Source organism: Jaculus jaculus, chromosome 2 (genome assembly GCF_020740685.1).
Source record: "Jaculus jaculus isolate mJacJac1 chromosome 2, mJacJac1.mat.Y.cur, whole genome shotgun sequence".
Classification (NCBI taxonomy): Eukaryota; Metazoa; Chordata; class Mammalia; order Rodentia; family Dipodidae; genus Jaculus; species Jaculus jaculus.
This window is the reverse complement of record NC_059103.1, coordinates 87,972,323-87,997,769: the sequence shown is the minus strand read 5'-3', so window position 1 is coordinate 87,997,769 and position 25,447 is coordinate 87,972,323. Positions and strand designations below refer to the sequence as shown.

General features: G+C 37.5%; 1 protein-coding gene across 2 annotated transcripts in view; it reads right to left on the bottom strand.

Annotated features, from left to right (window-relative positions):
- The window catches only part of LOC101595240 (N-deacetylase and N-sulfotransferase 4), a 405,440-nt gene that overhangs the window by 356,928 nt on the left and 23,065 nt on the right, over positions 1–25,447 (bottom strand). Inside the window, exons 1-2 of one of the 2 annotated variants that reach the window (XM_045143760.1) lie at positions 19,142–19,237; positions 11,610–12,826 (exon numbers count right to left, since the gene is read on the bottom strand). In XM_045143760.1, coding sequence (XP_044999695.1) covers positions 11,610–12,581 — 972 coding nt within the window. In that variant the 5' untranslated portion in view covers positions 12,582–12,826; positions 19,142–19,237. Of the gene's footprint in view, positions 1–11,609; positions 12,827–19,141; positions 19,238–25,447 lie in introns of those variants that run through there. The other variant, XM_004658542.2, reaches the window with a different exon arrangement.

The following is a 25,447-nucleotide window of genomic DNA, read 5'->3' as shown; positions in this document are numbered from 1 at the left end:
CTGAAAGTCTAAGAAAAAAATATGGAAATATAAAGATTTTCTAATGTAAACAAAAGATGGAACATTTCATCACCACCATCCCTATCTCATCTATAACATGAAAACACATGAAAGTACAAAACTTACTACAAAAATAAAGTACATGGTCAAATATGGAATACTCAATACTGTAATAGAAGAAAGTAAATCACTTTCAACATGAATAATTAAGGATAATTAAAAATAATATATCTGGGCTAGAGAGATGGCTTAGAAGTTAAGTGCTTGCCTGTGAAGCTTAAGGACCCTGGTTCGAGATTCAAATCCTCAGGACCCACGTAAGCCAGATGCACAAGGGGGAGCATGCATCTAGAGTTCATTTGCAGCAGCTTGAGGCCCTGGCACATCCCTTCTCTATCTATCTGCCTCTTTCTCTCACTGTCTGTCTGTTGCTTTCAAGTAAAAAAAAAAAAGTCAAAAAATCTAACAATAGATACACACTAATCATCAGTGAAGTGCAAATAAAAACCACAAAGACTACACCTTACACTTGTTAGAGTGACTACTATTAAAAAGATGAACACTCACAAGGGTTTGTGAAGATGTGACAAAAAAGGAAGTTCTTATGAACTGTCCATTGAAATGTAAATTATAGTTAGGTAAAAATATATGAAAATTCTTATAAAGACAGTTATACCAAACAGAATTGCCATGTGATTCAGAAATAAGTCTGATGAAGAAATAGCATTTTCAGGTATGTTGCAATTAATGAATAAAAATGTTATACATGTATCTGTATATATTCTACTGCATCATACATAGAATATTTAATAGAACATTTTCATCCTTAAAGATGAAGAGAATTCCTTTAGTTTGCAAGAACACGGTTGACCATGGCAGATATTATCTTCAATGTAAAATGTCAGATATAGAAACCCACGTGTCACACCACCCCATGTACACCAGTTCTGTGCAAAGTTTGAATTAGTGGAATCAGAGAGTTAAATGGTAGATACCAGAGATTTTAGGTGTACGTTTGGAGATGTTCAACAAAAACGGTAAAGATTGAGCTGGGCATGGTGGCACACACGTTTAATCCCAGCACTTGGAAGGCAGAGGTAGGAGGATCACCATGACTTCGAGGCCACCCTGAGACCACATAGTGAATTCCAGGTCAGCCTGAGCTAGAGTGAGACCCCACCTCAAAAGGCAAAAATTTTAAAAAAAACTGAAAAGATTGAGTTCAATAGAAAAATAAATTAGATAGATTAATGGGTTACCATGGACAGTATACTTTAGAAAAAATATTTGCTTGAAATCCATGTACATAATGAATTTTAAGTCTTTTTGTGCCAAGAACAAAAAGTACATAATATATGTTAATTAGCTCATTTTGGCCATTCCAAACGGTGTTCATATTGTATATGATAAATACGCCCATTTTTTACTGAAGTAAAACGTGAAAATAAACTTTTAAAAATCAATTCTGAGGAAGAAGCAGAAACAATGTGGAAGTAGTCTTTCTTCAGTGGGTTAATTAAATTGACTCATATAAATATATATTAACAAATACATATTGTTTGATATGTCATATGAATCAGATATATAGTTGTGTTCATATAAATACATATACTAATATATGCTTAAATGATCGAAAATTTTTATAGCTCTCTCCATGTGACATTTTTAAGCCTTTATTAAATTTATTATTTTATTATTTTGTTTGGGGTTATGCAACTTAAGAAGTCATAAGCAACCTTTGAATATTTTATGAGTACTGTTTATTAACTATTTGTTTATTTATTGGCAGTAATGTCATAGGTAAATCTGAACATTGTCAATTTTGTTCCAATTCATAAATCCCATTACATTCACATTGTGTCTTAGACAGAAATAAAAACTGCTGTCCTTCTTTGCTTTGGGCTAGGAATCAATATCTCAGAGAGTGTTTGGAAGTATCTCAATTCTTTCAATTTCATGTGACATATTCTCAGTCAAAGTCTAGATAGGATAGGCATGCCATTGAGTGCCTCATTAGAAAGAGAATTCACTGGTTCGTAAGTACTTTGGGGATTTCTTCAAAATAAACTTATTTCACTGCTTTTAGTACATTTTAGCTCATATTGAACATAAAATTTTAGGATAGGAAACATAGGAGAGTTTCTATTTTGGAGTATTATCCATGTGTCACACAAACTGCTTAACCAGAGGATGAAAATAAAGTAAGATCATAATAGCGTTTAGTTCTTTTGCAATGATAAATTTCCTATTTTGTGTTCATCTTCAAAATTCTTAACATACATTTCTTAGTTATATATGAAATAAAGACAAGTGAAATAACATATAAGAATGTTGAACTAATTTATAAAATAGCAAATTATTCTCAGAATTCTAGCAATATATACTGCATCCTATGCACCATATTTGGGTTAAGAAAAAATAAGCCTAATTATGTTATCTAGACTGGATTTTAACTCCTACCTCAGCCTTCCAAATATCTGGGACTAGAGGCATGCACTAGAATGCTAGCTTTATATTTGATTTTGCCATTTTTAATAACAGTGACAAGGTGGGTTTCTTTCTATTTTAATATGTATATGTATACACACACACACACACACACACACACACACACACATATATATCTTATTTTCCTTTTTAATATTTTTATTTATTTGAGAGAGACAGAAGGTGGGTGAGAGAGGCAGAGAGAGAGACAGAGAGAGAAAGGCAGGGAGAGAATGGCCGTGCTAGGGCATCCAGCACTGCCAATGAACTCCAGATGCATGTGCCACATTGTGCATCTGGTTTACATGGGTCCTGGGAATCATACCTGGGTTCTTTGGCTTTGTAGGCAAACACCTTAACTGCTAAGCCATCTTTGCAGCCCTTTTATTTTATATATTTACTTGAGAGAGGAAAAAAGGAAAGAAAGAGGCAGTGAGAGAGGAGTGGGGAGAAAGGTCACATTACTGCATACAAACTCCAGATTCATGTGACATCTTGTGCAACTGGCTTTATGTGGTTACTGGGGAATCAAACCTGGTTCCTTTGGTTTTGGAGTTAAGCACCTTAACTTCAGTCATATTTCCAGCCCACAAAATGGGTGTCATTTTAAAACATATCTTATTTGAGACTTCCGGTCAAGATGGTGACCACCTAGCTGTGCTGCAAATCCCGGGGAAAGATAGGCAAGACACTGAGGTTTTTCTGGGTCTTCTTGTAAGTGGGAGGGCTTGAGGGGGGGTGTGGAAACATGAAATCGGGGATACCCTCAGGGGCGGGTAGAACACCCATTCCACCAAATAGCTGGGTGCCACGCCACGCTGCCATGCCCTGTCCCATGCCCCATTGCCGTGCCCCATCCTGCACCCATCCCATGCCCTGTCCCTCGGCCCACCCTCCCCGTGTGGAGCCCCATTCCATGCCCAGTAGCGGTGCCATTCCCGGCCATCCCCCATTCTTCTGTGGTGGGGAAGGGCAGACTGTTTCTGGGTCCCAGTGTTCCCAGGCAGAGTTTGGGCTGCTTCAGGGCTTGGTACCTCAGTCCCCCTCCAAGCTCAAACACAGGCAGCTTTGGCGCATTACCGCTTGAGAATTCAGGCAACTTTGGCACCCCTGTCAGGCAGTAAATAGATAGAATTGGCAAGTGGGAGCCAAAGCCCAGGCTGCTTGGCAACTACCCCAGGCTGCCTCAGATTCCCATTGAGCTAGAGCACAGGCTGATCCACCCATCTACGTGCCCATACACTGTCATTGGCAGACCACAGTGCAAAAGAAATAACACGAAAAATCAAATGCAAGAAAATCCAGTTAGATCACCCAGTCCTACAATGAAAAATACATCAAACCAAAACATAGAAGAGTCATTAGGATCAGAACATCAAATTGAACCTATGAACAATGCAACCCTGACCAAGCTACTGCTAGAACTTCCAGGAAAGCAACAAAGGAGCAATAATCATATGGATGCTACCATCACTAAGCTAGAATAAATTGATAAGAGGTTGGAAGGAGTTCAAAGAGAGGTAAGAGTTTGAGGAAGAGTGAAAAAAAAGAGGACCTTAAAAATCAGTTGGCCAAGTTGCTTCAAGTTACTGCCACCATACCTTCCTTACCATGATGGGCTGTACCCCAGAACTGTAACCCAAAATAGATCTGTTTTTTCCTTAAGATGCTCTGTGTTAGGTATTTGGTCACAACAATGAGAAAATTACTAAGACACAGATATATCTGTACATCTAGGTGCATATATAATAAACACTTATAGAAAACTTAGAAAAAATCAGCTGGCCATGCTAAATGAAGACATAAAGAAAAGCAAGGAGGACTTCCAAGAATCATCAAGAAAATCAGAAAATGATATGAAAAGGGAAGTTGACAGAGCGGTGGAAATGACACATAGAAAAGAAGAAGAAAATGCAAACTTAATTGAACAAGTCCAAAACTCTCTAGAGGCTCTCAAGAATAGAGTCAGCAAAGTGGAGGATAGAGACTCTGATCTGGAAGACAAGATGGTAGAAACAGTTTGAGAGTTCAAAAACTTGAGTAAGTTCAAAAGTTCCTGTGAACAGAACACGAGGGAATTGTGGGATACACTTAAACATCCTAATATCAGAATCACTGGAATAACAGAGGAGAAAAATTTCAGACCAAAGGCATAGAGAACTTATTTAACAAAATAATTGAAGAAAACTTCCCCAGTCTCTTAAAAGAAAGGCCCATCAAGATACAAGAAGCTAACAGAACTCCAAACAGACTGGACCAAAGGAAAAACTCTCTAAGACATATTATCATTAAGACTCTAAACATTGATACCAAAGAGAAAATCCAAAAATCAGTTAGGGAAAAATAGCGCACCACTTTCAAAGGTAACCCCATCAGAATTACTTCAGACATCTCAATGGAAACACTGAAAGCTAGAAGGGTCTGGAGTGAAACTCTCCAAAATCTAAGAACCTATGGATTCCAGCCCAAACTACTCTACCCTGCAAAAGTCTCCTGCACAATAGATGGTGAAAGAAAAAGTTTCCATGACAAAACTCAGCTTTACAATTATATGAACACAAAACCAAACTTACAGAGAGTACTTCAGGAAATTTGCCACACAGAAGAAATAAATAACCAAACACAAATGCCTGCAAGAAGCAGATCACAACAACCAAACCCAGAGGAGGCACAATAAACTTCAAAGCCCATGAAAACACCAACAATCATCTAGTACCACAATATAGCAGGGATCAAGTCAAATCTCATAGTCATTACCCTAAATATTAATGACCTTAAATCACCCATCAAGAGACACAAGCTAACAGGATGGATCAAAAAATTAGACCTGTCAATCTGTTGCCTTCAAGAAACCCACCTCACCACTAAAAACAGACACTTCCTCAGGGTAAAGGGGTGGAAGACAATATTCCAAGCAAATGGGAATAAGAAACAAGGAGGTATAGCTATATTAATATTGGATAAAATAGACTTCAAACCAAAAATAATCAAAAAAGACAAGGAAGGCTACTTCCTACTTATCAAGGGAATGATCCATCAAGAGGATATTACAATCACAAATATGTATGCATCAAACACAGGGACACAACAGTTCATACAACAAAACCTATTTGACAATAAAACAGAAATAACCACCAACACCATCATAGTTGGGGACTTTAATACACCATTATCAGTAATAGATAGATCATCCAAACAGAAACTCAACAGGGAAGTAAGATAGCTTAACAAAACCATAGATCACTTAGACCTAACAGACATCTACAGAACTTTCCACCCCAAATCCACAGCCTACACATTCTTCTCAGCAGCCCATGGAACATTCTCTAAAATAGACCATATACTGGGTCACAAAGACTGCCTCCACATATTTAGGAAAATTGACATAATTCCCTGCATGATATCAGATCACAATGCTATATTGCTGGAAATCAACAACAAAAGACCCACTCAAAATACCAATGGCACCTGGAAACTGAACAGCACACTCTTAAATAATAAATGGATAGTGGATGAAATAAAAAAAGGAAATTGCAAAATTCCTGGAGTTGAATGACAATGAGAACACATCATACCAAAACTTATGGGACACAATGAAGGCGATCCTCAGGGGAAAACTCATAGCACTCAATGCCTTCATAAAAAAGACAAAACAATCACAAATCAATAACCTAACCATCCACCTAAAGGCACTGGAAAAACAAGAAAAATCCAACCCAAAGAGCTCCAGATGGAAGGAAATAATTAAAATCAAAGCAGAAATTAGTGAATTGGAAACCAAAGAAACAATTAAGACAATTGACAAAACAAAGAGCTGGTTCTTTGAAAAAATAAACAAGATTTACAAACCCCTGGCCAATTTGATCAAGCAAAAAAGAGGAAGCTTCAAATTAATAAAATTCAAAATGAAAAAGGAGAGATCACAACAGACATGAATGAAATTGGGAGAAGCATCAGGACTTATTTCAAAAACCTTTATTCCAAAAAACTGGATAATGTGAAGGAGATGGATAAATTCCTGGACACATACCATCTAGCAAAGCTAAACTTAGAGCAGATTAATCACTTCAATGAACCCATCACACTCATGGAGATTGAAAAAGTAATAAAAACCTCCCCAAACAGAAGAGTCCAGGACCAAATGGCTTCTCAGCAGAATTATATCAAACCTTCATGGAAGAATTCAAACCAAACTTCCTTAAACTGTGCCACACAATTGAAGAACAGGGAAAGTTACCCAACTCCTTTTATAAAGCTAGTATCACCCTAATTCCAAAACCAGGCAGAGATGCCACAAGAAAACTACTGGCCTATTTCCCTAATGAACTTAGATGCAAAGATTCTGAACAAAATCCTGGCAAACCGAATCCAACAACACATCACAAGCATCATCCACCTGGACCAAGTGGGATTCATCCTAGGAACACAAGGGTGGTTCAACATATGAAAATCTGTCAATGTAATACATGACATGAACAAGATTAAACATAAAAACCACACGATCATTTCAATAGATGCAGAAAAGGCCTTTGACAAGATACAACATCACTTCATGATCAAAACATTGGAGAGAATTGGCATCATTGGTACATAGCTTAACATAATAAAGGCAATATCCGAAGGCCCAAATAATACTTAATGGAGAGAGACTAGAGGTATTCCCATTAAGATCAGGAACAAGACAGGTTTGTCCTCTCTCATTTCTGCTTTTCAATATAGTTCTGGAAGTCCTAACTCAAGCAATAAGACAGGAGAAGGAAATAAAAGGGATACAATTTGGAAAGGAAAAAGTTAAGTTAGCTTTATTTGCTGATGACATGATTGTACATGTAAGAGACCCGAGAGACTCCATCTCAAAACTCCTGAAGGTGATTAACTCCTATAGCAGAGTAGCAGGATACACAGTCAATGCACAAAAATCAGTAGCATTTCTATATGCAAATGACAAAGATACAGATAAAGAAATAAGGGACATAGTCCCATTTTCAATAGCAACAAAAAAATAATAAAATACCTTGGAAATATGTTAACAAGGAAGTGAAAGATCTATACAATGAAAATATAATAACACTCAAAAAAAAAAATTGAGGAGGACTGGAGAAAATGGAAAGACCTCTCATGCTCCTGGATAGGCAGAATTAACATTGTGAAGATGACAATCCTACCAAAGGCAATATATAGATTTAATGCAATTCCAATTAAAATCCCTGCAGTGTTCTTCACATGATTGAAAAAAATGATCTCAAATTTCATATGGAAAGGCAGGAGGCCTCACATATCCAAACATATCCTCAGCAAAAGAAATGCCTCTGGTGGCATCACCATACCTGATCTAAAGCTATACTACAAAGCCATAGTAATAAAAACAGCATGGTACTGGCATAAAAACAGGAGTATAGACCAATGGAATAGATCAGAGGACCTGGACTTTGGGTCAAGCAACTATAGCTACTTGATATTCAACAAAGGCCGGAACAATATAGGCTGGAAAAAAAGACATCATCTTCAACAAATGGGGCTGAACAAACTGGATAACCACATCCAGGAAACTGAAACTTGATCCACACATTTCACCATTCATTACACTCAAATCCAAGTGGATCAAAGACCTCAAGATAAAACCAGAAACTCAAATACTACTGGAAGAAAACTTAGGAAGTACTTTCCATGAAATAGGAATGGAAAAAGACTTCCCGATCAAAACCCCAGTAGCTCACGATCTTAAACAGTCACTCAAGCGATAGGAGTTTATGAAGCTGAAGAGTTTATTTAGAGATAAGCATAAATTAAGCAAATCCAATAGATTACCCACAGAATGGTAGAAAATATTTGTGGGTTATCCAACTGATAGAGGCCTAATCTCTAGAATCTCCAAAGAACTCAAAAATATAAACATTGGGCTGGAGAGATGGCTTAGCAGTTAAGCGCTTGCCTGTGAAGACTAAGGACCCCAGTTTGAGGCTCGGTTCCCCAGGTCCCACGTTAGCCAGATGCACAAGGGGGCGCACGCGTCTGGAGTTCGTTTGCAGAGGCTGGAAGCCCAGGCACGCGCATTCTCTCTCTCTCCCTCTATCTGTCTTTCTCTCTGTGTCTGCCACTCTCAAATGATTAAATAAAAATTTTAAAAAATATATATATAAACATTAAGAAGTCAAACACCCCACTCACAAACTGGGGCAAAGAACTGAACAAGTAGCTCACAGAAGAAGAAATACAAATCACAAACACACACTTAAGAAAATGTCCATCATCCCTAATCATCAGAGAAATGCAAATTAAAACAACTATGAGATTTCACCTTACCCCAATAAGGATAGCCAACATCAAAAAATCAAACAAAAATAAATGCTGGCGAGGACATGGATAAGCAAGAACATTCATCCACTGTTGGTGGGAATGTAGGATGGTACAACCATTTTGGAAAGCAATATGGAGCCTCCTGAAAAAGCTGGCTATAGAGATACCAACAGACCCAGCTATATCCTTACTGGGCATCTACCCTAAAACCTTCAAACCACAGGCCAGAGAGATTTGCTCAACCTTGTTTGTAGCGGCTCAATTTGTAATAGCTAAGAGCTGGAATCAATCCAGATGTACATCACTAGAAGAATGGATAACTAAAATGTGGTATATCTACACAATAGAATTCTATACAGCAGTAAGAAAAAATGACACAAAGATATTTGAGGAAAATGGTTGAACCTGGAACAGATCATTCTCAATGAACTTCCCCAATCACAGAAAAAAAATTGCCACATAGTCTCACTCATCTACAGCACCTAAACTGAATCTACCCAAGATACCTTACACACCAGCAAGCATCTCATGGACTAGACACTAGGAGTGATGGGGAGGGAGGGGAAGGTATTGAAGGGGTGTGAAACACTAATCTAGACCCAAATGGCAATGGTACTCTAAAATTCTAATTCCTAAAAGGCAGAACAAATGGTTGAACCTTCAACAGGCCCTTACAGTAAACACCTGAAACACAAGACACAGGAGAGTGTAAAATCAAGTCTAACCTAAATCCTCTACATCTTCCCTCCCTCCCTCTCCTTCTCCCTCTCTCTCTCTGTCCTCTCTAGCTCCTATATATTAGTTACCCTTTTTCCCTCATTTTCTTAGGGGGCACTGACCTGTAACTCCCAGTACCAGCATGGGGCTATCACCCACAATGAGCTTTTGATTAGAGAACCTATAAGGTTTTCTAAAAGAATGACAGATTTCTGTCAGAGTACTTGATGACCCACCAAAGGTTAGTGGTAAGACCCTATTGCTAAAGGCACCATATGCAGTGGACATATAAAATGGAAGGGCATGGCTGGAAGCCAGGAGAGGGTCCGTGCCAAGAGAGTCAGCATGTCTAGTGCCAGAAAGTGCTACATGGGCAAGTGGGGGAAACGACCAATATCTGTCCAACAACTCATGGTCCAACCTACTTAGTAGCAAATAACCTGATGTGATGCCCACACAATTGCAATATTGTCACAAAGCCATGGTGGGGAACCAACTGCTCTTGATTCGGTTAATGATCCCCTCAGTGGTACGAGACCCATAGCTGGAGCTGGGAAACAAGTCAGAACCATATCCACACATAAGACCACTCTCCAATATCAAGCTACCATCAATCATGGGCTACAAGAGAGCCTACACCTATTAAACTCTCTTTAAAAAAAGTAAGGTGTATCTCATTTGTCCTAGTGCTAACTTACTCTCTGGTGGAGAATCTGCTTCTCTTTTTCAAATAGATGCAGATCCTAAGGAGAGAACCACCCCATCATACCTCAAAGGGCCCCGGCTGAACCTAAGGTAAATTGTTGAAACAAGCAAGGGTGCTGTTTTCCTGATGAACCAGATACCAGCACAAAGGGGAAGAGACCAACGCAGAGAAAAATCAATGCCTATCAAATTAGAGAGCCAGAGCCTCAGAGGCCCCTAATACCTCATCACTGAAGCAGACCAAAAATGAACCCAACATGGTTTAGGGAAATTTTGCAGCGGAAAGAACGTCAGAGCCACATGTTGGGTTATGATATACAGAGACATTTATCGTACCAATAACTGTGGGCTAACTCCACAATGCACGACCCATATACCTCAACAAGGAAGAGGCAATGGGGAGGGGTTAGGTCACGGATGAGCCTAATAATGGTACCAAACTGCCTGTACTTGCAGAATAGAAAAGTAGTAAAAAAAACACAAAAAAACTTATTTATTTATTTACCTAATAGAGAGAGAAATGGGGGAAGGAGGGTGGGAGCGAATGGGCATATTAGTGCCTCTAGCTACTGCAAACCAACTCCAGGAACTACAGATATACATGCCTCCAGGTGGGCTTATGTGGGTACTGGGGAATTGAACGAAGGTCCTTATGCTTCTAAGGCAAGTGCCTTATCTGCTAAGCCACCTCTCCAGCCCAAGATGGGTTTCTTTTGCAGGGAAATGATAATAAGCTTGACTGTTTGCCAGTAATATTGTTATATTCCTCAAAAATGTATGTTAATAGCAATGAAAATGCAAGTCTTGTGAAAGTATTTTTTAATTGTGAAACTATTTTTAAAACTATTTTTGCTAATTATGTAAAGTTATAATTCTATAAACATTTCCAAAATACCATGTTTATCTGAGGATACAGAAAAATCTTTAGTTATTTTCTGTATCGTGCTTCAACCACAATGAGCAAATCCAATATGGACAAGACAGTAAGTTCAGAAATAAAATTCTGGGATTGTTTTGTTTTCATTTCTACACATTAAAATGTATTAGGTGTTCTAAGGGGTTCCTCATAGGGTGGACAAGGCATAATTAGAGTTAAGAAAATTTGCTTAATTATAGTTTGTGATATTTCAAATTGGCATATGTTTGAATCTTCTAATTCTCTCTCCCCCTCCCCCTGTCTCTCTCTGTGTGTGTGTGTGTGTGTGTTTGTGTTTATGTGTGCATCTATGTGTATGATGTTTAAGTATTGGCTTATGTTTATTTTAATGCTTGCTTCATTTTTTTTTACCCTACTACACCTTAACATGTCAGCAATTAGGGTCTGAATTATTCCAGATCACATTTTATCAACACCACAGGTTTAGCAAATTATTCATTAAGATGTTATTTATAAATGCTCTTACCTTCACGTCCTTGACATTCATCCTTGTTCCCTCCTTCCCCACAAATATATCATCAATGTCCACAAGGATGTACCTGTCCAATGACAAGGTCAGTCTCTTCCCAGACAAGAAGGAGATAGCATCTATGAAGATGAGCTTGTGCAGCCAAAAGTTCAGGTTGTTGCCAAAAAGAACTCTCTGAATGCCATCATGAAGGCCCAGATCCTGAATGATGGTTGCATACAATGTTTTGCTGGACAAGAGGGACTTTTCTGTTTGTAATTCAGTCAAAAGGACAGGCTGGTATGTTGAATGATTATATTGGAAAACTGTCCAATCCTCCCCAGGAAGAGGCCCCTTTTCCACCTTGGGGCCTTTGGTAATATGCAGCAGAGGAGACTGGGGGTTGACAGAGCAGTCCTTCAAAGCCAGGTTGTTGTAAAGGTTTAAGGGAAAGCCTTTCAGTTGCGTACTTGGTAAGCTGTTCTCATTGGCTTTATGAAAACCGATTATACTAACACTGTATTCTACACAGTATTTTTCTAATAGCTCCCGGTTCCATGAGTCCATGCTGACATACTTCAGAATGTTTTCATAAATAATTAAAGTGTATTTACCTTTGCCACTATCTGTAAGAGGAGGTATGTCTCCCTTACCTGGGGCAATGACCATTTGGTACTGAAATCTGCTAGACTCCAAGATTGCTATGATATCTTGACCCAGTTGGGAGTATTGGCTCTCCACAAAGAGGAGGACCGTGGGGTCGGTTTTGGATGTATCAATAGGTTTAATGGTTTTCAGCTCCATGGACCGATAAGGTAGAATTTTGATGTCAGCACATTCTGCTTCTGCAGTGGTTTCAATAAGTGTCATTTCCTGTTTGTAGCCAGAGTAGAGGAAATAGGCAGAGATGACAATGCTTCCCAAGCAAAAGGTAGCTAAGAGAACAATCAGTGTTCGAAAGCTTCTCCGAAACCTCACAATAAGATTCATCTTTTAAATGAATGCTCTGTGAGCTTTTTCCAATTTCTATTCCTAAAAAGTCATGGTGAATGAAGTATGAGATGGGGCAGATACAACTTCCCAAGTATTCATGTAACCATTGCAAATCATGTGAAATAAGTGAAGGGGTCACAAATGAGTCAAAGCTGGAAGGCAGTGGACCAGGAAGGCAACAATTGAAGATATTTTGTTTATGTCCAATACCCAGAATTGCTGAAGACTCCTTTAAGCATTATCTGAAAAAGAGGAGACATGTAATAACTAACATGAAAACAGTAGCATACCTACTTATGTATATGTGATTTACTGTTAGCTAGGGCACATGTATCAAAGGGAATTTTAGTCCAATAAATATGTAAAAATATCAATAGCTTTTCCTGTCCCCATTGATATCCCTATGATATTGTAGCTTTATTCTTCATGGCTTCTAGACTGTGGAACTCTATTTGATTTTATTCACATACCCCCATGTATGTAAGAACACATGTGGATATATAGTCTTAACTAGTTATTTTAAGTAGATAAGAATGAAAGCCTTGATATAAAAGGTTAATTTACCATGAAATTATTTTTGCAAGGGGAAGAAGAAAAGGTGATATCAAAGAGTTAAAGATGAAAGATATGACCAAAGCACATAGTATGTTTGTATGTTAATGCCATAGTAATTCCTTTTCTTTGAACAATTAACACACATGAGTAAAACTGCCTCTTGAGGATGACTCCATGTGGGGCTTAGAGCAATGAAAGATTCTCTGAAGCATTTAGATAAGTCTCTTAAATGTCAAGCTGAGCAAATAAACTCTTGTCTTACATTTATACCATAACAGTGTTTTTCTGTCAATTATGTATACTTTATCTAGACTCACCAGCAATCACTTGGGACAACAGTTCAAATAGGTAGACATCATAATCCCTATCTATCCCTTAGGGCAGAGTAGGAGAGTGGATAAGAGGAAAGAACAAAAGGGGTGAGAGCATCTTTAGATTCCCCTGATGAGATCAAGGCCAGAAAGACTTGATGAGAAGAAAAACCTAGAGCTGTTCTTCTCAAAGCATTTCTTTAGTGGGGACTTATTGCCATCATCAATTAAAACTGTGTGGGCTGGAGAGATGGCTTAGCAGTTAAGCGCTTGCCTGTGAAGCCTAAGGACCTCGGTTTGAGGCTCAATTCCCCAGGACCCATGTTAGCCAGATGCACAAAGGGGCACAGGCGTCTGGAGTTTGTTTGCAGTGGCTGGAGGCCCTGGCGTGCCCATTCTCTCTCTATCTGCTTCTTTCTCTCTCTGTTGCTCTCAAATAAATAAAGATAAATAAATAAATTTAAAAAAACTGAGTCATCAATTGTTAATTTTTACATAATTATGTCTACTATGCCCCTATGCCCTTCTTTAATTCAGAAGAAAGACTAGAAAATACTCAACATTTTCTTCAAATTGCTTTATTCCCCAAACAGAAATTTCTTTTATTACTAAGATATTTTATTTTTGTAAATGATTTTGAATTTCAGTAAATTATGTCTAGGCAAATTTTCTTAATTTCCCTCCCAACTCTGTAAGAGTTTAAATACTTTTTGATTTTTTCAGTTCACTGAACTAGTGATGTCAGAAGTCACCTGAAGTAGCCAATGCTGTCAGTCTGTGGTAAGCATATGGAAATGCAGGTTTTAGTTATTATGGCAAATTATCCTGTTATGTCAGGAGCTGTGTTTGTAATCTTCATTTTTTTTTAAAAAATTTGAGGAATGTAAGTAATAGATATGTAATAATGACAATTGAAAATTAGTAGATAAGTGATTAAACATTATAATTTTAGACCACTGCTCCTATTTTATATGTTTAAGAAAAATTTTATTTTGAGGTAAGCCCAACAGAACTTTGAGGCCTTTGTTTATGTGAAAGAGAAAGAGAGAGATTTGGTACACCAGGGCCTCTACCACTATAAATGAACTACAGATGTGGGTATCACCACACATGTGCAACCTGGTGTGCTTCTATCATCTTGTGTGTCTGACTTACATATGACATTGAGAGTGGAAGGTAGGTCCTTAGGGTTCACAAGCAACTGACTTAAACATTAAGCTACCTCTCCAGGCCAAGTTATATTTTTCTTACAAAAAAAACCAACTTTCTCTAGCTAGAAATTTAAATTAAAAATTCTGGTAAGTTAATTTATTAGAATTTTGACAAGTACATAATACCATATTTTAAATACTTTATTTATCAATATATAAATACATCTAATTTTCCCCACTAAAATCCATTATATCAATGTGAAAAATGTTCCTATCCACTTTACATTAATTTCAAAGGGAAAAAATGTGATTCTTCATGCTTCTAATGCTCTGCCAAATATAAAATTCTTTAAGATGATCATTTACTTTCGAAGACTTTCAAATGTTCCAAAAGACTGTTATCTTCAAACAAATCAATTTTTATCTTATTTAAAACAAACATACTGCATTTATGTTTAAACCTATTTTGCTGCACTCTTTTTGCATGTGCATTACTCCATAAAGGAGCTTGTTAAAATTATAATTGAAATGGCCAACATAGGGCTGGAGAGATTGCTCAGTGGTTAAAGGTGCTTTCGTTTGAAAGGCCCAATAGCCTGGGTTCAGCTTCTCAGTACTCATGTAAAGCCAGATGCACAAAGTGGCACATATATCTGGCATTCATTTACAGTGGCAGGAGGCCCTTGTGAGCCCATATTCACCTCCCCCTTTATCTGTGCCTCTCTATCAAATAAATAAATAAAAGGCAAATATAAATATATCAGTAATTTGTCAGAAGTAAATATCCAGCCTCTATTATGTCTCTTTCTACACTTGTTAAGATCTATATATGTGATTTAAACATCCACATAAACTGACACAAAACCAGCCCCAGTCCAGGTCACCCTGAAGTGTGCCCACAAGAGCAAGTATGTACTAAACCCACATACCTTTTAAGTTTGATTATATATTATTTTAAAACTTAACTAGAAACTTCAAAGAAAATTGAATGAGCTGGGCATGGTGATGCACACCTTTAATCCCAGCACTTGGGAGGCAGAGGTAGGAAGATTGCCAAGTGTTCAAGGCCACTCTGAGACTGCATAGTGAATTCCAGGTCAGCCTGAGCTAGCGTGAGACCCTACCTCAAAAAAAAAAAAAAAAAAAAAAAAAAAAAAAAAAAAAAAAAGAATGCAAGATAGGTTAAAATCATCTATTTTGACACTAAATGTGATCTTTCATTTTGAGTGAAGAAAGGATGAGTTGTCAGTTTTGAATATTAAAATTGTTTCTCTTAATATGCAACAGTGAAAAATAAGAAAAAAAAACATATGGGACTAAAATATGCCAACCCAAGGAATAGAAAAAAATTTAAATGTGACATTTATTATCCTGTTCCAAGTGAGAATGATAGATCAATAGTATCACAATGCTTAGATACATAGTGTGTATGTGTATGTGTCTCTCTTTGTGTGTGTTCTCAGATTTTTTTTTTTTAGCAAAAGTCATTATCCTTCCCATCCAGATTTCCAATTTCTCCATCTTTAACATAACTGACTAAGTGTTATGAGAAAGCTTTGCCTTAAAAAGTGAAACTCCAGCAAAGTTGAAACACTGTGATTAGACTTTTCAGAATACCAAAGGAATATAATTTGATTTGCTTTTTTCTCTGCATTACTGATGTAAACAAGGTAAATGTTAGGGGAAAGGAAACAAGCCAGTGTTTTCATTTTTAATTTGCCAATGTACAGCAAATGAGATCATTTAGTTAATTTGTTTAAAGACACATGTATTAAATGAGTCATGTAAAGTTAAGAAAAGCAGTTGCAGAATAACAGACATGGTATTTAAAAAGCTACTCCAAATATGTAAAATTATGTCACTTGTTTTCAAAAGTACTTGAAGTTGATATGCTCAAATTTAAATTTTACCTACATCAATACTTTCTTCAAGATGAATCTGAGACCAGTCAGCAGCAAACAGAAGCATATGGGAGCTCCTTTTTCCTGTACTGTCCTTCACACGATGTGTGCATTTCAACGTAGGAGGAATGGACAAGTTATGCATTACTGAGTAAACTGCCTCTGTGAGAAACACAGTATTTCCTTACTCAGCACACCAGATAAGTCAAATGATACTTTGATTCAAGTTTTCTCAGTCTCACTTTTATGTTTTAATAAATTTATATTTCAGGATTTGAGAGTGACTACTGTTTGTCTCAGCAACCTTTTCCAAGGGTAATGCATGATACCTATAGAGCCTTTGGTAAGGGAAAGAAGACTTGTTAGGAGTGGCTTTCTACTTCCACTCTTGAACTTTCTATTTTTTCTTGTTTCTTTGTAAAAAATCCCTTATCTTTCCACATGTGCACATAACATTAGTTATAGTGGAATAAACACTTCTAAAAATATTTTATTAATACATTATTGTTTTCATGCATGTTTAAAAATCATTCCTTGACTTGTTCTCAAAACAGTTTCAGAGATTTTTTTTTTCAAGATAGGGTCTCGCTCTAGCCCAGGCTGATCTGGAATTCACTATGCAGTCACAGGGTGGCCTCGAACTCATGGCAATCCTCTTACCTCTGCCTCCCAAGTGCTGGGATTAAAGGCGTGTGCCACTACACCCAGCTTAGATTCAGAGATTCTTAAAAGCCATGTTCCCTCGAACAGGGAAACAAAAGGCTCCAGAGAGAACATGTGCTGTTCTCTAAGAAGAATGGAGATACACATAAATATATCTTTTTAATGACTAGGCTTATCCCCTTTTATTCAGACTCTTCTGATGCTTGGCCAGAGTATCTGTTTTATTTTCCAGATGAAGGAAAATATGGGGAGGAAAAGGGAGACATCAAGAAGAGAGAGCCAACTGCCTACCAGGAGATGGGTCACCTCCACATCATCTTCCCAGGCTCAGAAGTTGTTACAGGAGAAGCAGTTATATGAATACTGCTTTTATGGCTAGCCTGAAAACCAGTTCCATGGAAATGACATAGACACTGTGCTCTCTCAAACTTCATCAAAACAGAGTTCCACAGTCTACAGAGAAAGCAGCACTAAATCAGATCTATATCTTTCCTACTGTTGCAGTCAGATTCTCATTGCTGGAAGAAATCATTGGACTAAGAGCAGCTTTGGGGAAAAAAGGGGGGACATTATTTTGGCTTACAGATGCAAGGGGAAACTCCATCATGGCAGGGGAAAATGATGGCATGAGCAGAGGGTGGACATATCCCCTGGCCAATAGCAGCTGGACAATAGCAACAGGACAGTGTGCCAAACACTGGCAAGGGGACACTGCTATAACTCCCACAATCCCACCCCCAACAATACATTACCTCCAAGAGGTGTTAATTCCCCAATCTCCATCAGTTGGGAACCTAGCATTCAGAACACTTAAGTTTATGGGGGACACCTGAATCAAACCACCACAACTACCAAGGCTCAGGATGCATCATGGAAGAGGTGGTGGAAAGATTTGAAAGATTTTGAGAGCTTCAGGGTGGGTGGAAATAGCCTGAGACACCATGTTTCCCCCATCCTTTCAGAGACTGACTAAGGCCTCTTGGTCCCCACAATGAATACCAAAAACCCCACCAAAGACTTAAGTGGAATGGGTGCAGGGAATGGGGGTTCAATGTGTTCAACCTGTTTGTAATAAATCAATAAAATGAGGAGGAGGAAGAGAAGGAGGAGGAGGTGGAGGGAAAAGGAGAAGGGAGAAGGACGAAATGCCTAGTACAGTATCAACACTACTTTACTCAAAGCCCAGACAAAATGTTTAAAACTTCTTTGAGGGCTGGAGAGATGGCTTAGCAGTTAAGGTGTAAAAGCCAAAGGACCTCCATTCAATTCCCAAGGACCCGCATAAGCCAGATGCACAAGTTGACACATGTGTCTGGAGTTTGTTTGCATTGGTTGGGGGCCCTGGCACACCCATTCTCTTCCTCTCTCTCTCTTTCTCTCTGCTTCTTTCTTGCTCACTCTCAAATAAATTAAAAGTAAATGATAAAACTGCTCTGAGCTCCTCTACATGAATGGGCAAGTTGACTGCTAGGCAATTGATTGAGAAATGAGAAGTTTGATTCTAGAATATCTACAAATGCTTGGTAACAGAAGTTCAAACTTTTATTTAAATCAATAATTTTTAAACCGAATTTTCATTCACACATTAAAAATAACCCACTAGCAAAGTGTTTAAATAACTAAAAATTTCCAAGTATGTATGATTGCAGCAGGGGAGTTAGTAAACAAAGCAATTGCAGTGACAGTTATAACTATTACTATTGTTATTAATAATAAATAATAAAAATATATTATTTTGAATATAATATTGCTATTATTATTGTAATATTATTATAGTGTGGTTTTTGATTTTTGTTGCTGATTATTTGGTAACACAGAAATACAGAAGCAATCTAGACTTATTATGGGGTTATCACACACATACGGTTGTTTATTATTTGTTTATTTAATTTTTTGGCTTTCCACTGTAGCCCAAGCAGACCTGGAATTCATGATGTATTTTCAGAATGGCCTCGAACTCTTGGCAATTCTCCTACCTCTGCTTCCCAAGTGATGGGATTAAAGGCATGTGTCACCAAGCCTAGCTGGTTGTTTATTTCTTGAAGGTGGTCTGATGAGATGTTCACAGAAACTGGAAAATGCACAGTTATGAGATGCACTAGTATTTAACCACTTGGTGTTACATTGCTTGCTTTCCTGTTTATTCATTATTACTCTATTGTTAAGTGAAGAAATTTCCATCTAAAAAAAAGTAACAAGAGATTATGATTACACTACTAAACATTTGTAGTACCAGAAATCTAAGGATTAAGTGAAGGCAAAACAAGTATAATTTAATAAAGCCCAATATAAAAAAAATACCCTTTTATTTCAGTTTATAAAGTTTCTATATTCAAAACTAGAAATGTCTAACAAAAATGCAGATTAATTATAGAGTTAAATTGCTCAACTCAAAAGAAGCTATCTGTCAGGATGAGTTAAAGATGGTAGCAATTTAACCAGTTTTGAGTTATCCTAATCCCTAGGGGAACACATATTTGATCAAGTACCTGGTTCTACATTTCATGAGATGTTATTGCTGTTAGAAATCTTACACACAATCAGCTCACATTTCATACTATTAGAGTAGTGTTTTTAAATAATTTATTTTTTTAATTATTCATCTATTTATTTGACACAGACAGAAAGAGAGAATGGGCACACCAGGGCCCACACTGCAAATGAACTCCAGACACATGCGCTACCATGTACATCTGGCTTACATGGGTACTAGGTAATCAAACCTGGGTCCTTAGGCTTCATGGGCAATTAAGTGCCTTAACTGCTAAGCCAGTTCTCCAGCCCTAGAGTAGTCTTTTTTATTCACATGTGCATATTCATGTCTCTATGAGTGTTTACAAGTGTATATGCATGTGTATGGAAGCCAGAGGAAATCCTTGGATGTTGTTCCTCAGGAGTTATCGATCTTCTTTGTGAGAGGGTCTCTCATGGTCTTGAAACTTGCCAAATAGACTGGACTGTCTGATTAGTGAGGCTCAAGGATCCATCTGTCTCTGCCTGGTCAGCTCTATGGGCACAAGTTTGAACCACCACGACTGTTTTTTGTTTGTTTGTTTTGTTTGAAGTATGTGTTCTGGGGAATGAACTCAGGTCATCAAGCCTGCAAGGGAAGCACTCTACTGAGCTGACTGAACTAATCTCCCTACTCCAGGAATAGTTTCTTAATTAATACAGTGTCATAGAAACATTTAACCACTTGTTCTATGATGTTTGACAATAATCTGTTGGGTTCCAAAATTTATAGCCACCTTTCAAAGGAGATGCAGTATTTTCACAATTACATGCCCTAACATGTACAGGGGAATTAAATATATTCAGAATAGTAGCATTATCATCATTTATACATCATAAATTAAGTAGCATTTTATAAAAGTTTATTTGTTAGTTATGTATTTCTATATGTGTATGTGTCTGATTCCTACTCTAAGATTATATCTTATTTTGGGTCATGGGCACAGAGAATGTTAGAGAAACATTGCTCAACACATCACAGGTAACAAATTATTTAGCTTGATTTTCAAAGAATTAGAAATATCAGAGAAGTAACTGAAGATTGATTGAATCTGTGATGATTCTGAGTAGTTTCTAAAAATCTTCCACACTTATTCAGGAAAAATTGAGACTAAAAATCTATTGACATCATCATCTGGAGTTCATTTCAGTTTCCAGGCTGCAATATATTCTAATATTACTTTTAGTAGCATCCATACTTTCATAAATCTTTTTTTCAAAGTTATAGTCCAAAGTAATGATTCATGGTTGCATTTAATCAAAATCAAAACAGTATGCTATTTTGTGATTTTCCTGAAAATAATGCTCTTTTCTACTTGGGTAAATAACCAGTTGATTACCACATAACTTCTATACATTTCATATATTTTTGATTTTAGTGACATAATGCAAATTTATTTTAGTCCCCGAAGTGTATATATTTGCCAGTACAAACTCCTAAAAGTGTCATTTCAAACATAATGATAACATTACTACCCCAATATTATATTATTCCATAATATTATACTAGGTACATAGCTCTGAGCTATCAACTATGTTCATACTTCAAAAGATTATGAAGGGAACTCAGTAAATAGAAGAGTAAATGTCAGGCAATTTCTTTTATCACTATTTCCTGAAGATACAGAAAGTGCCTATTTACCATTTTCTTAGGTCTTATTTTCTGAGCAGCAAGACAACATGATTTTTTTTAAAGAGTGTGCTTATTGAAATCAAATGACAAATATCTGTATCTGTTTTGTTCATTTGAAAAACATATGAACATCAAATATATGAATACATCTACAAGAATATTTGCTCTGTTTTGCTATGAAAAGTTTAGATATAGTAGTAGAATTGCTATACTTGGGGCCAAACAGAGAGATCATCAATACTTAACAATCAATCATTCATTAATACTTAAAAGTAGAGAGGTCATCAGTACTTAAAATTCTGTGTTTACTTTTATACCTAAGACTTCATCATGGAATTTTACCATTAACATTGCTAAAACAATATTCACACTACAAAACAAACACATGGGCCAGAATTGAATAGAACTAAATTATTTTTGTAACACATTTATAAGTCCCTAGCATTCATGAAATATAGATAATATTCTTAGAATGATCTAATGAGTCTGTGGATCTAAGCCATCTTCTAAGTCTGTATGAATCTGCAAGTAATATTTACCATGAGATGTTCAGAGTCAAACAAGGAACAGACAAGCTATCTGCATCTCAGCTCAGCCTTGAATTTGCTCTGTCTTTTTGTTTTTCTGTGAGTAGCAAACACATTTATATAGCTTCCTTTAAGTAAATGAATGTATGGACATTTATTAACAGACTACTGTTTTGGGGTATGAAGCGATGACCTAGTGGATATAGCACATTCCATGTAAGGGTCCAGACCCTAAGCAACCACATGAATGATGGGTGGATGTGTAGTCCCATCAGTAATCCCAGTGCTCCAGAGCCTGGGAGAGAGGATCATTGGAGAAAAAGCTGGCTAGTTAGAGGACTGTGATCAATGAGTTCTAGGTTCAAGTGAAAGACACAGCCTCAGCAAAGAAAGTGGAAATTGATCAATAAAGTCACATGACAAGTCTGTCCTCCATATGCACACATATGCACACACACGTCCGTGTGCCTCCACACATGTGGGCACATCTACACCCCCACACATCTGTATGCATCAATACATGTGAACAAACCTAAACCAGACACACGAACATCTGAGTGCCTCCACGCTTATGAACACACCTGCACCACACACACACACACACACACACACACACACACACACACACACACAAGTTACTCATTCCCAGTTAAATGAGCAAATTCATCTGCATCTGGTATCAGTATCAAAACAACCCAAGTTCTTCTATTTTAACCTCCTCTTCATTTCTTCTCTCTATTTGATGTTTTCTCTCCAGAATACCTCTTTTTTTGTTGTTGTTATTGTTTTCCATTTAGCACTGGATGATTTTAAAACTACCAGCTTAAAGATTATGTTGATGAAATTAATTTTGAGTGTTAGCATCAATCTGACAATCCACAGAACAACACTACCATTCCATATCTCTAATTTTTCTCTCCACATTAATTTATCTAGAGAATACAGAAGGTGTTTATAGAATCACAATGACATAGCATGTAATTTTCTCTTGTAAACAGGTATTTTTTTTTCTCTGAAAAATTTCACCTACAAAGGTAATATGTAAAATATTTTTAAAAACCAATGTAGCTGCACTTTTCCTGATAAAAATGTGCGCACATTTTTCATACTATGAAAGTATTGTCAGAAATCTTGAAAATTCAGGTTAAAATAAAATGAAGGTTATGTTTTATCTTTATTCTTTATATATAATTCTATGTAGTGATTGTAAACAAACAAAATATGTATTTCAACTTTTCAATTGACATTGTGCCATAAGTAGTTATAAGAAAAAATGCTGTTTTTCTTACATTCATTTTTTTCGATCATATTCCTTCAATATGTGATTATTCCACAATGTCATTTGTTTTCTAAAACTGGGAAACTTACTACTTCACTTTACAACATTATACTTTATAGGGAAAACAGAAAGTAGGGCTGAACTGGCTCAAAAGTCAGGTGGGAAGCTGAGCTGATAGCCCTCCATGAAAGAACTCTCAGTGAATGCATTTGGTCCCTTTCCTTTTGACCCAATCTTTTCCCTGGAACTTCTGTCTTTCTCTTTGTAAGGAAGTCATAAAGGCCCGAAGAGGTACTGGTCAAAATGACATCCATCCAGACATTCCACATTTTTGATTTGATGGTTCAACTGACTTTCACCTTGACAATGCCACCACATGGCAGATTGAAAATGCCTTTATTCTCTGTTGATATTGCTCCAGAGAGTGAAGAACATCCTGAATTTAGCAAAGAAGGAAGACAATGGATTTTTGTCATCTTACCACAAGGATATCTCCATTGCCCTCCAATTCACATGGGCTTGTAGCCCAGGATATGTCCACATGAAAAAGGCCAGATACCATTGCATTGTTTCACTATATTGGGAATGTCAGGCTGAAGCTGCTGTTTTGAGCCTGAGAGCTACCCTAGCATTGGGGGGGATGGGTCATGAAACATCCAAAAAATTATCTGGTCCCATAAGACCATAGGGATACCAGTGGCCATTGTGGATGAGATCCAGACTTACGTCACATCAGTGATTATGAAACAATTGCAAACTTTTGAGGAGCTATGAGTCCACTGAAGGATTTTGACTCCTCATTTGTCCATATATTCCAACAGTTATATGGCCTACGGGAAGAAGATGACCATCTGGGGTTAGAAAAGTGAGGCCAAGAAGGCCTTCATGACAACCAAATGTGTGGTGAGACATGCACAGTCACTGCAGACTGTAGACAGCAGCCAGACCTTCACATTAGATGCCATTGTATACACAGTTGAAATGGGCCAGGGTCCATGGCAAAGGATAGGCACTCACCAAATTCTGGTCTCAGATATGGAAGGAAATAAAAGTTAATGTGTGCTTTTACAGAGAAACCTTTCTTCACAGTGTATGCCATCCTACAGGCCTATGAGTCTATTTTCCATCAGAAACAAAGGTCCTTGTATGGATAGAATATCCCATCTAGGTGTGAGTATAATCCTGCTTGATATCCCCACGGCAGTAATAGCTCAGATACATACATTGTCAAATTACGGGTATGCTGGGAGCAATTGAGGATGTTTAGTGGAAGGGCCTTGACAGTGGAACTCCAATAGCTCTTAGGTCCAAAATAATCACACAAACACACACACACACACACACACACACACACACACACACACACACACAAATTAGACCATATGGCTTAACAAGTGAGGACTGTACAAAAACTAGCCTTTATAAGGAGGGATGCTACCTTCACCACCTGAGGCCTGATGGATCAAGCAGTCATCTACAGTCAATTTAAAGGGGCTGTGGCTGTATAACATTCTGATACCCTGTGGGTTAAATTAGAAAAAAAAAAAAAAGACACAACAGCCAGTGTGCTAAATTATGATCTACGTGTCTGGTAATAGATCCTTCTAAGCCTAAGAAGTTTAATGGGTCTGTTAATAGTATGTTGTTCCCTATATTGTCATGACTTATGGGCCCAAGGGGCAGTGCTGTGGGCTTAGATCCAAGTAAGTGCATAGACAGGGGTGGAATCTAAGGAGGATATGAAGGCCAAAGTGTGTTTAAGCAATATGCCACAAACATAATCAAGAGTTACTGGCCAAGATAGCTTTGTCCAGAAGGCTGGCCAGGGGAATTAAACAACAGATTGGGTAGGCTGTAAACAAATTAGATAAGGCTTTTTTGTTGTTGTCTGGTTCAGTTTGCTGTGACCTACTTAGTTCTGGTGTAATCTACCTTTCCCTGAATAAAACATGTCACCTTGACCCAAGGCTTTGAGAAATTTCTTTGAAATCCCAAATTCCCTATCTTGCAATCCAGAAAGAGAAAGTGAGTGTGTGTGTGTGTGTGTGTGTGTGTGTGTGTGTGTGTGTGTGAGAGAGAGAGAGAGAGAGAGAGAGAGAGAGAGAGAGAGAGAGAGAGAGAGAGAGAATGGGCATGACTGGGCCTCCTGTTACTGCAAATGAACTCCAGACACATGTACCACTTTGTGGCATGGACCACTTGGTATATCTGCCTTTCACTGGAACATGGAAATCAAGCCCACTTCATTTACAATTAAGTACCTTTACCACTGAGCAAGCTCTCTTACTCCAAGTGGCATTCTTCTTGGGGCTGGAGATAAAGCTTTACTAGC